Here is a 12,210-nt window from a genome sequence, read left to right on the forward strand (position 1 = left end):
TATCCATAGAGTAGGTAGCAGGCTCTCACTTTAAAGCTTCTTTCCTCATGACCAATAGTTGGCTACTTTACAAACTGAAGACTGGCATGTAGAATTCAAAAACAAGGGGGATTTGGTAAAACAAATATCACTTGGGTTTGCTTCAATCTATTTTACTTTCCTTACAAGATATAATTAGGCATGGAATATTCTAGTTAATATTATATGCATTTCTTTTATTCACTCTGTTCTATGTAGTATAAAATTCAATATGAGAAAAAAGGAAATTAATTTATTTACTGTATTCTTTTTGGACTGATGCTGCAAATTTGAATAAAAATGAAATGCCTACAGTACAACAAAAGATATTTTTAAAAGCACACATTTGATTAATTACAGTATAGCAACAATACACTTAGTACAGATCAAACAATACCAACTAAGGACACTTATTTAATTCAAAGATCAAGTCTTGCAAGATAAGAATTAACTCTCAAATTGGTCAGTGAACATATATCTGCCATAGCTATTTTGACTAGATATAGTGGTCGAGCAACTTCCTGGCTAGCACATAGATTGGTACAGTGGACTTATCAGAAATGAACTGCAAACACAGTAAAAACTGGATGTTTCTGAGCCGTATTGGGGAGGAAAGGGATATATTTAAAACTGATTTCCCAGGGAGGAGTCAATAACTTGACCTCACTTTTCCACCATTGAATAAAAGGCTCCTGTCATAGGAATGTTCCCTCCAAATCAGCCAATCCCTACCAAGCAGTTAAATGTCCTCAAAGGGGGCAGGTGGAAAAAGCATATGGTTCATTGTGAAGTACACTTAGCTCCCATTGATTTCTTCATGACAAATCAATATTATCAAAGCTAGCCCGTAATGGCTTACCAGTAATTTCTGCCTCCCACACAGTTATTGAGCCACTTACAGTGGTGATCGAAGTCCGCAATGCACTTATTACAGGCACTACAGTGTTTGGCTTTTGGCCCTCTAAAAACAAAAAGATATAAATAAAATGGAGTAAGAATTAGTCAGCAAAACAGGCCACACTTATGGAGACACGGGCAATCTCCAACAGACAGATGTCTTATAACAGGTTTATATATTACCCCCCAAAAAACAAAAATCACAAGCAGTCCAAGACACATAGCCCTTCCCATCCCCCCACGATTCCTCACCCCTCTGCATTCTAATTAGGATTCCTCTGGCTGTCCTCCTCTCTGGCATGGCCACCAGCAAGGAGCACAGGAGAGACAGTCTCCCTGCTCTCAGTTTGTGTCTGATATACCAGGATCCCTTGGCGGGTGGGAAGAGCAACTGCAGGTAAAGTCCCACTAAGGCTATGTCTACACTACGGCTTATGTTGGCATAATTGATGTCACTCATGGGGGGTGAAGAAATCATCTTCTCCCCCCTTCCCTGAGTAACATAAGTTACATCAATTTAAGCGTTGGTGTGGACAGCGTTATGTGGGCCAGAGAGTTTCTCCGGTCGGCTTACAGCGGCTACACTAGAGAGTTTACAGCAGTGCAGCTGCACCACTGTAAACTCTCTAGTGTAGCCAGGCCCTAAGTCTCTGCAGAGCTTGGACGGAGCATGCAGTCATGGTGAGGATGTACAATCTAGAACAGGTCGGAGCTGTGAGTAGATGGAGCATGCTCAGGGCAGACAGACTCTTTGGGAATTTAGCTGCCACACTCTTACAAGTCTCTACTAACTGTTTGCGAACAGAGATTATTCAGAAGTATGTAACTTGGCCAGATTTGGGCTCATTTTCACAGGGATAGCAAAAAAGCACATCCCAGGGTAACCCTCCTGCCAAATTTCAAGACCCTGCTCTGAAAGGACGGACCCTCAGAAAAAAGGTTTTTGAGAATTTTTTTTCCCTAATAAACGTGGACAGCACAATATATTTCCCCCCTGTTCACAGAAACAGCCGAATCATGTTAGCTGAAACATTAAAATCACCCTGGAGCAAACCCCTGGTATGGAAAATTTCAGCCTGAAAGGTGAAGTCTGTGAAAGATAAAAGCAATTGAAAATAGGATCTTATAAGGGAATTGCCAGGCAACCTCAACTATAGATGGTGCTAATTCAAAGCCACCAATTTCTTACTAACAGGTCAGTTTCTCTCTAACCTGGCCAGCAGGAAAATGACTTCACAACAGTAAAGAAAAATATAAAAGTCTCTGGATTTAAAGAAAAACAATCCTGATCTTTTTGATACGTTTTTACTGCATAACTTACACGTCAACTTCACAGAGATAACAGTGCTGGTTCTGAATGACGTGCTTGTGCTTGCCTCTGTCAAAGACTGGCATGGGGCTGCTGTAGTTTTTCTTGGCCAGCACATTTTGATCTGCTGGGTCAATGGTGATAGCAACAAGGTGAGCAACTAAGTGATGCGCAAAAAGGATGCCGATCACCTGCGTTATTGTTAGTTAAGGAGAAATTAAGTGTTTAGGATAAAGAAAACACACAAAGATGAAGCTCAAGAACATACCCCTTTCAAAAGCTTTTGCCCAACACATGTCCCTGTGCCATTTTAAAGAGTTCCCCCCCTCCTTATTCAGTGCTTGTATTTTTGAAGACAAAAGAAGGATAAACTGCAATCTGACTTGTAAAATGGAAGAAATGTAGGTCTAACTTCCATGGCCTATGTTCCTTCTCTCCCTCACCTCCCAGTTGCCTGTACACATTTTCAATATTACAAATGAGTAAAATGCATTTCAGTTTTACTTTATCTTAACAGAAGGGACAACTACCTGCCCCCCCACCCCCACACACACCACTTTTAACTAATAAGTAGCATGCCACAGTATCAAAAGAGTTAGGAATGGAAGTCACCAGGTTTATCTACTAAGTTAGTTTAATCCCCCTGACAATACAGGATTGTTCTTGGCAGCACATTTTTTTGGTGTTTTGTCCAGGCTATTTTTGTAAGTCCCAAGACAATGGGGCCACCATTACTTCTTTTGAGAAACTATTCTATAGCCGAATACAGCTCATCTTCAGATTCCCCCCCCCCCCAATTCAGTATAATGTTACCTCTTACCATTTCTATTCCTTACCTATGAGTTATGACAGACACCTGTAATTACTGCCTAATATTTATAAATAGGCACTCCTTCAGACTTCAACATAAAGAAGTCCTGTAGACTTAACAGAGAACAAACTAACAAGGTTCTATTCAAGTTACTCTTGAAACCTTTTTAGACTCAATTCACCCCCTCCCAATATAAAAGCCACAGAGGAATTCTTGGGAGAAAACATCAGTACATTGCCCTGATAGGAATCATATTTTACCCACACTCCAGGGTTGCCAACTTTCAATTTGATCACTAGTCTCATAGTATTTGTTTTTTTCCTTAAAGCCTTAGCTCCTGGAGCCAGCTGATTAAGTGAGACTTTAGGAGAATGGGTTGGGAACCACAAGCAAGGACCATGGGACATGAACTGGCAGTCAGGAACTTACTGTTACCCCTTTCCTGAGAGGTAATGATACCGGGCTTTGGAATGTGCCAGTTACTTGTTAGAAATGAAGTTAGTGACAAAGATTCAGGCTATTTCTTACTCCCATTTATTTAGTTACAAATGTTCACACAAGTCATGTTTACCTGGGATAGAGCAAACAGTTCCAAGAAGTTCACTTGCAAAAAAACCAAGTCAAACTATCGCCTGGCAAAGCAGCTCCCTTTCTAACCCTTGACTGATCTGTGTCCCACTTTCCGCGCACTGTCTTTTCCACATCTCCCTACACTCTCACCTTGCGAACTTGTCAGCCCCAAATCACATGGCACGACCACTAAAATTCCAAATACCGAGCATGAATATTCAGTCTCACCTGAACTAGCTAAGCACTTTGTCTACCTGCTTTGCAACATAAGAAAGTAGTTCAATTATAACCAGATCCCCAAGTATTCCACAGAATTCACCTCTTGCTACAGAAGTTAATTGTGCAATCACTAAGAACTAACACAATAGCGAGAGGCAAATGGATTATCTTTTTGCACTGGCTGATTCTAGTGATGATTACCCCCCCCCCCACCCCCTCCACACACACTCCTAAAAAAAAGTCAGACATCAACCCTTGAGCACCACACAGCGAACAGATTATTTTGTGCTAGGTTTAAGTCACAGAGAGAGTTATCAAACTGCTGTAGTTTCATAAATGAATTCTGCTCGTTTACTAAACACTGAGAATAGCTGCCACATCATGTTTTTGTTTTGTTACCATGGTAGCAATTACCAATACTTTTGAAGAGAATGAACACTGTGACATGACAGAGAAGGACAATGGGAAGGTGTGTTTTCTTAACCAGAGCAGGAAGTCTCATTGTGTGCCCCAAAGCAATAATTTCCTACATTGTTTAAAGTCGAATTATTCTCTATTAGAAACAGAACAAGCACTGTATCACAGAGCTAGATCTGATTCAAGAGTAAACAAAGCCCAGGGAGCTAGAAAAGACGTTACAAAACTTTGCCTCTTCACAAGTCTGTACTACAGTTTAAACTCTGAGAACAGAAGATGAGGAAACTCAGCATAATACAGAAACATTTTTGGTGTGATACACAATAAAAAAAATTGCTGGATACAAAATTTCTAACAGAGAACCAGTTTGGGTTAAATCTTCTTTCAAAGATTTAAATCTTAGTCTCTGAGACTGAGTCTCCTAGGCAACATCAGGATATATTACATGATTTTTTAAAAGTTATTTTGAAAATGATATACACAATCACAGACTTAAACAACCAGCAGAATTCTAAAGTATCCCTGGCCTGTAAGTCTTCCTGCCTTAAGAAGGAGATAAACGAAAAGTCCTTGTGTATGCATAACTTGATCAATTTTTCACCTAGAAGTTCTTTAAATAGTAATTTTATTAATGGTGTGTTTCCCAGGTTCAGGAGGAAGTAGCTCTTCTACAGCCAACCGGTGATAGATATCATCTAAGCATTCTTCAAAAAACAGAGAGATTGAACTCTGAGTGCATGGGCCAAGAAATATACATACAATGTACTCTTTTTTTTGTGTTTTTTCACCCAACATGCAGAGCATACCGCACACCCCTCAACCCCCTCAATAAGGCACAGTTTGAACTCTGGATCCAATCCCAAACACAGTTTCTTGTTCACCAGAAGGGAGCAGCTGGGAAGGTTGCAGGAACAATTGATGAGAATGACCTGTAGCCTGCCTTAACACAAGTTGCTATTACCACAAAAAGCCTGCCAAAATATGTGTGTGTACCTGAGATCCATGAAGTATGCTTTGTATAGTCACACTTTTTATATCTTAAATATGCAGAATAAGCATTTAATAATGTGCCATTATCTTAAGATTACTTCTATTGAAGACTAAAATATTAGTTTTCCTCACTTATGTTTTTATGTAATTGCAGCACTTTATTATATAGATGTGTATTTTTCATATAAAAAGTGATGTATTCATATATATAAAGCATACATATACACTTCACACTCAGCTATATTATATACATATACACGGATTTCCTTGTATGTTACATAACATAGGCTTTCCAGCTATCCTGCTCATTGCATGCAAAATTCTTCTCAGAATGGTACATACGGTATCCAAATTTTTTCATTTAGACAACCATAAGCTACATTAGACTACGCAGAATAGCCTGACATCAGAAAGATAAAATCCCCATGAAAAAACTGACCTACCAGAGCAGTCATAGCAACAAAACTTCCAATGATGCATAAAGGGTCAGATCCTCAGCTGGGGTAAGCCATTGCAGGTACACTTAAATCAAAGGAGATATGCTGATTTACACCAGCTGTGGATCTGTCCCAAAATTCTTAATTTCTATAAGATTATTTTTTATTCGAACATAAAGGAGGGCAAAAAGATTATTTTAATAAGTTTGAACTCCTCATCTGACCTACCACTTTCTTCCACAAATGCAAATAAACCAATTCAGTTTGAAGCAAAAACATTTCTTACTTCACTGTCAAAAACTAAAAATATAAATTTTATCTTCCATTGTTTCCCAAAATTTGGCAGTTCTTCCATTAGAAGTCTGAAATCTTTATGTCCTAGTTTGCATTTCCTGGACCTCATCAGGAAACATAACAACATGATGACACTTAAAATCAGCCTTCTTTTAGTTTTGAACTTGTTTCTAAACACACAAGTTTAGATTCTTATTAGTTCTTATTAGATTGCAAAAAATTAAAGTTCTAAGAAGCCACTCCATCTACACACCCCTCTAAAATTTCTATATATTGGGAAACAAGAAGCTTTTTCTATGGTTAAGAAAGGTTCAACTTTCACATGTAAAGCTATTAATGATATTGACAGGGTCATAAGAGGATTACCTTGATCAGCTCCTCAAAGTCTAAAAGCCAAAGGTGGCAGTGCTGGATTTATTATGAGGAGCCTCCAAACTGATGCATAGCAACATTATCTTGAACTATTGTACTGGAGAGGGTCCTATAAAAATCTGCATATAGGTTTTAATTTGAATGATTGTGGTCTTTAAAGAGATCTGTATGAGCTCTCTCAGTTTGTTCTACAGATATGCTGTAAATTTTTTAGTTATTACTATCCGAAATAAAATGCAAAATTTGATCAAAACACCACATTGAAAATGCGATACCCATGTGCTTAGTGTAACCCCTTCCTCATAAGATCTAGATGAACTAAATCCAGCCAGTAGATCATCTGCTCAAGAGAAAGACTCATCTTTAGAGGGGAAAAACACCTCCAGACAGTCTCTCTCACCTCTGCCCATGTCACTGGGACTTAGCAACCAACTCCTTCCTTAGTCCTATATTACCATGAAAGTGCCTTACCTTGGAAAGTCTTTCAGAGAGGGAATGACCCCCAATTCTAGTCAAATCAGGATAAAAAAAAGCTGCAATTTATCAAAGTAAAGGGAAGGTAGAGGAGAAAGGAAGGCAGAAATACACTTCTCTCACACTTATTAAAAGGCGAGGGGAACCTTCTCTAAATGAGGGGGGGAAAAATTCCAAGGATTCTCAGACTCCCCAAATAGTCATTTATTTTTCAGAACTTTCAGGAAACACCCACCTGAACCTCAGGGCAGTAACCCTCCCTTTTCCCCAAACAAGCCTTAAAATCCACTCTCTAATATGCAAGAATAGCAATGTCCTTAACAACAACCAACCACCACCACCAAAAAAAGCCCTCGGTTGCTCTGTTCCAAGGACCCTCCCCCCCGGCAATGACAGCACCAGCAGGACCCAGTAAGGACCTCGGCAGAGTGGACCTCAGCAAGGCTCTTATTCTTTTCAAACGTGTGAACATGGTATGCAAATTGAATTTAACAGCTTTTTTTTTTAAAAAGTAGGAATTCTTATTTCCTATGAAGTAGGAAAAAACAAAAAAATCTTTGTTGTAAGATTATATTGCGTTTCCAGTGTAAATCTGACTTTGACTAGTAGAGGAGATAAATGGCATCACTAATGCACTGTTTTCCATTATAAACACAACATTTGACTACACAAGTATTTCATCCCTTATTGTAAGAGTTATCATGCTGTTATAAGAAAACTGTATTGACATCATATCACTTCCTAGCAACAATCTATGTTTGGTATATAAATAGTACATAAATTACTGGTGTATTGATGCTTTCCCTTTCATAACATTGTTAACTTTCCCCTCACCTCCACCCTCGCCATCTCAGTCAGAGGAATTTCAAACCAGTTTCAAGTGTCCCTGTTTGGAGGTACTATAGAACTGAAGACCCCGATTCACGATTTAATGAAGAGCAAGCACTATGTAAAGTAATCTGATTAGAAGCTGCTACATGTTACTGAAAAGCTCACTATAAAAACGCTAGCATTTTGTACATTAGCTATCCACTCTGAGCAGTTATTGCTGAGTTGAGTTTTGATTCTGCAATGTGCAGGATGCCCTTCAGTCAAGGAGCACTGCAAGTGAACAGTACACCACAGAGTTGTGCCCCAAGTCTCTTTTGCATTAGACCCGGGGGGGGGGGGGGGGGGGGGTCAATCTTTTCAGCCTGAGGATCAAACATAAGATTTCACAAAGGTCCAGGGGGCTACAATTTGTACTTGGGAGAAGATTTTCTTTCCTGTTCCCCTCTTTCTGGAACACTCAGGCCATGGCTACACTTCAGAGCTTAGAGTGCCGTGGCTGCTTCGGCGTAGCTGTGCCGCTGCTAGCGCAGACGCTGTAAGCCGACGGGAGAGAGCTCCCCCAATCAACCTAATTACTTTGGCCCCTGTGAGCGGCAGTAGCTATGTCGGCGGAAGAAGCTCCCCTGCCGACATAGTGCTGTCCACACTGATGCTTAGGACGGTGTAACTTACATCGCTCCGGGGGTGGCTTACTCACACCCCTCAGCGACATAACTTGTACTGACTTAAGCTGTAGTGTGCACATAGCCTTAAGCTGCTCGAAAGGGGTGGCAAAAGTCTCAGCGGGTGTGGAAACAGCGTAGTGTGCGCCTACACCTCTCTCTCCCTATAGCCCCTGGCGCAGAGGGCATCCCTGGGTCATGAGGGAAGGGAGAAGGGATGGAGAACACAGCTTACTCTGCTAGCACGTGATACTTTGGCATCTCAGGGTGCTTTAGTCTGCTCTGGGACAGAAAGTCAGGGTGCAGTACCTAGTTGCTGTTTCTCAGCTTTTTTTTTCCCCTTTCCCTTGAGCATTCCTGGGTGGCTGGGCCAGGGAAGGACTTTGCTAGGCACTTCCACAGGCTCAGGCAGAGCCAGTCAAGCACTTATTCTGCTCTTGCTAGGGCTCCCACTACCCTGGAAGGGAGCAGCCTGAATGGAGCAGCCAGAACTCCCTTCCCCTTCCCTCACCTATGACGATGGATACACTTGTGTCACAGTAAAATTAGGCAAAATTCACAGAGCAGTCATGGTAAAAATGTACAGTCAGGGTACAGTCACGGTGGGGCTGAAGCCAAAGAAGTCCCAGAGATGTGATTTGGTCATGGAATCCGTGACCAAATCACATCCTTACCTATGACACAGCAGATGCTCAGAACATTCCCAAGTTGAGATCTGTGCTAGAGCTGGCCACAACTGTCAACCAAAAAAATCCTCTCTTTTTGGTGAAGAAAAAAAAAAGAATGCAGATTTGGTGACAAAACATTGTGCTGGATTATTCTGGTCAATAAAGCCCCCTAAAAAATACCCCCTGCCCCCCCCCTCAATGCAAAGTGTTTCATTTTGATATGTTTGTAATGAAACTTTGACTTTTTGTCTCTAAACAACGTTTTGTTTAGAAATTTCCTTTAAAGTTAAAAAATGCCTGAAATCAAAACAAAATGTTTTGTTTCCAACTGAACGTTTGTTTGACACACAACAAATCTTTCAGCTTTTTGATTGCCGAATTTTTTGTTTTTTAATATTTTGATTTTGGGACAACCCAAAACTAACTTAAAAAAAAAAAAAGGTTTGGAATTGCCAGTGAACCAAAAACGATCAGAAATTCACCCATCTCTAACCTGTGCAGATCCTAGGGCTGCAGAGGAGGGAGTGAGAGGTGGCACCCCTAGTGCTGCCTCCCCATAGTGACAGAGCTGATTCAAAACACTTCCATTTAAAAGTCAATCAAATGCCCAATGACTCATGGGGTGGACTTGCTCTGCAACTCTTCCCCTTGGGCCTCCTATCCCATCCTCCCTGGGGCAGGATCCATCCCCTTTAGCCACTGAGAATGTTGGGAGGTATGCATCTGTCTCACCAATGCTGTCCATGGAGGTAAAATTAGCGCCCTATTCCTACTCCGTACTCACTACTCCCCTCTTTATACAACCAAGGATCACATTAGCCCATTATTCCTTTGCGGTAAATAGTTTTATGGTTCTTTATTTCCAATGTAAATAATTTTCCAAAAATTAAAAAAAAACAAGTGACGGAACACCAAATTTCTGTGGAAGGTAGGTAACTCTGGGCTGAAGTGAGATGTATGATTGGGAATGTTTATCAATACACCAAAGAGTCCTTCAAAGCCGTGGAGAACCTATAGCCCCCCCCCCCCCCCGACTGCTGAGCAGCTCATAGTTTAGAACAAGGCTCACATCAATGGCCTGATCTCACACTGGATAGACTCACACTGACTAATGGGCTTTGGGTCATATCCAATATTAGTTGTTAAAGACAGATTTTTTTTTTTTTAAAAAGATGGTCTTTTGTAGGAAGTGAATTTTTTATATAAAAACAACTATAACAAAACCACCCTCACTAAGTGTGGTTAAATATACAATCAGGGAAACGTAATTCACTCTTCTAATGCACTAACCCTTATTTATAGCATAAGCAGTGTATATGTAATTTTAACCGAGAACCTATGCAGAGCATGTGTTGGAAGGGGAGGAAATTAAAAAAAAAAAAAAAAAAGGATACAGCATAGGCAGCATACTTCCATCCATGTGGAAGCAAAGGTATGTAGATCCCAAACCCTACAATGGCCAGGTATGTGTAAAACAGCAGAGCAACAATCTGAAAGGTGTGGAGTGGTAAAGACCAGCCGTTCACCCTGGAATGCTGGGGTGGAGAAACCAAGTCATTTCTACTGTTCAGCTGTTCAGGTCCTGTCCGCCTTAACCTCCTGCCATAGCAGTTCATCTGCAAGAAAGCAAAGAGAACTTTATATTCCCTGTTCAAAATATCTTCTGTGCTCTTCAGAGTAACAAAATAAATGCTACAACATAAAGGGTAAGGGATGCAGACAAAAAATGCTGTAGCGTTCTCTCAACATTTCTCTGTTGTGCTGCAACATTTTCTTGTTAATTCTGCTCTTGTACAAATAAGCACACTGAGTTTATCTTCCATCCAGTCTCAAACCAGACCCAATATGCAAATTACATCACACTGATCCCCTTGTCTACAATGAGCTGTATAATACAAGTCTCTTGTGAGGGAAGACAGTTCACTCAACAATTTAATCATAAACCTTTGATAAGCGAAGCAGCTAAGCTATCGCATGGTACTGATGGTAGGTATCTTGGCTATACAGGCAAGGTTCTACAACTATTAGACAACTCCCAATTCTCACTGACACCAAGACTGTATTTATATTCTGCTTAGTTCTGTTCCATTGATGATTTCCCTACCCTCTTTTTCACCTGCTTATTTCTTCAGCATTGCAACTTAGAATAGAATAAATAAAAATCCACTAGCGTTACAAGTGTGTGTTCAATATCCCTTCCATAGTCTCTCTGGAGCACTCTAAAGTAGATGGATCTCTCAACCCAGTGTGCAGGTCACATTTAAGAAAGCTCTTCTGGGAGGTGTCAGGGCATTCCTTTACATTAGATTGCACTATGGGAAACATGCAGTCACACAAAGGATACCATGCATGGCCTGCTGAGATGTGTTGCCACCTATGTAGAATGGGTTAAGAAAAAAGTAAGGTAAAATGCTAGTGAGTAAAACAAGCCTACATTTTTATACATTAAGACAGTTATTACATGAAATGTCACAAAAGGAAGACATGAAGCTTCTATGATATGTATCAAATGTAGCCTGAAAGGATGCTCATCCTAGAGCAGGGGTAGGCAACCTATGGCATGCGTGCCAAAGGCGGCACGCAAGCTGATTTTCAGTGGCACTCACGCTGCCCGGGTCCTGGCCACCAGTCCGGGGGGCTCTGCATTTTAATTTAATTTTAAATGAAGCTTCTTAAACATTTTAAAAATCTTATTTACTTTACATACAATAGTTTAGTATTATATTATAGACTTATAGAAAGAGACCTTCTAAAAACGTTAAAATGTATTACTGGCATGCGAAATCTTAAATTAGAGTGAATAAATGAAGACTCGGCACACCACTTCTGAAAGGTTGCCGACCCCTGTCCTAGAGTATGTGGTTAGGAGGCTGTTTGATTTTAACTGAAAAACAAAACAAAACAAAACACTGAATAAGCTACCAAGCTAAAAATATTACTATAATGTCTGCAATCAAGTGTCCCTAGATTCTTAAAACACACGTATACATTATCAATTTAAAATATTCATATGCTATGAAAAAGTTAAATACATATATTAAAACATAAGCCACTAGTGAAAGATAGGCGAATTTGTTTTTCTTTAATAACCAGCTAATAAGCAAGAACGATCTCTATGCTGACAAGAGTTTTGATTTGATTAAACAGATACAAATTCACTACTAGTAACATCCAAGGTGACTGAGGGAGAGATAGTAACAGACTCTTTTCAAGCCTTAAAAAACACTTAACTAACCAGTAT

General features: G+C 40.1%; 1 protein-coding gene across 4 annotated transcripts in view; it reads right to left on the bottom strand.

The window, feature by feature from the left end:
* The window catches only part of LOC101934137 (palmitoyltransferase ZDHHC11), a 97,157-nt gene that overhangs the window by 42,699 nt on the left and 42,248 nt on the right, over nucleotides 1–12,210 (bottom strand). For all 4 annotated transcript variants that reach the window (XM_005296520.5, XM_065584064.1, XM_065584063.1 and 1 more), the window contains exons 2-4: nucleotides 10,364–10,585; nucleotides 2,237–2,415; nucleotides 878–979 (exon numbers count right to left, since the gene is read on the bottom strand). In XM_005296520.5, coding sequence (XP_005296577.1) covers nucleotides 878–979; nucleotides 2,237–2,415; nucleotides 10,364–10,585 — 503 coding nt within the window. The remainder of the gene's footprint in view (nucleotides 1–877; nucleotides 980–2,236; nucleotides 2,416–10,363; nucleotides 10,586–12,210) is intronic.

This window comes from Chrysemys picta, chromosome 2 (genome assembly GCF_011386835.1).
Source record: "Chrysemys picta bellii isolate R12L10 chromosome 2, ASM1138683v2, whole genome shotgun sequence".
Lineage (NCBI taxonomy): Eukaryota > Metazoa > Chordata > Testudines > Emydidae > Chrysemys > Chrysemys picta.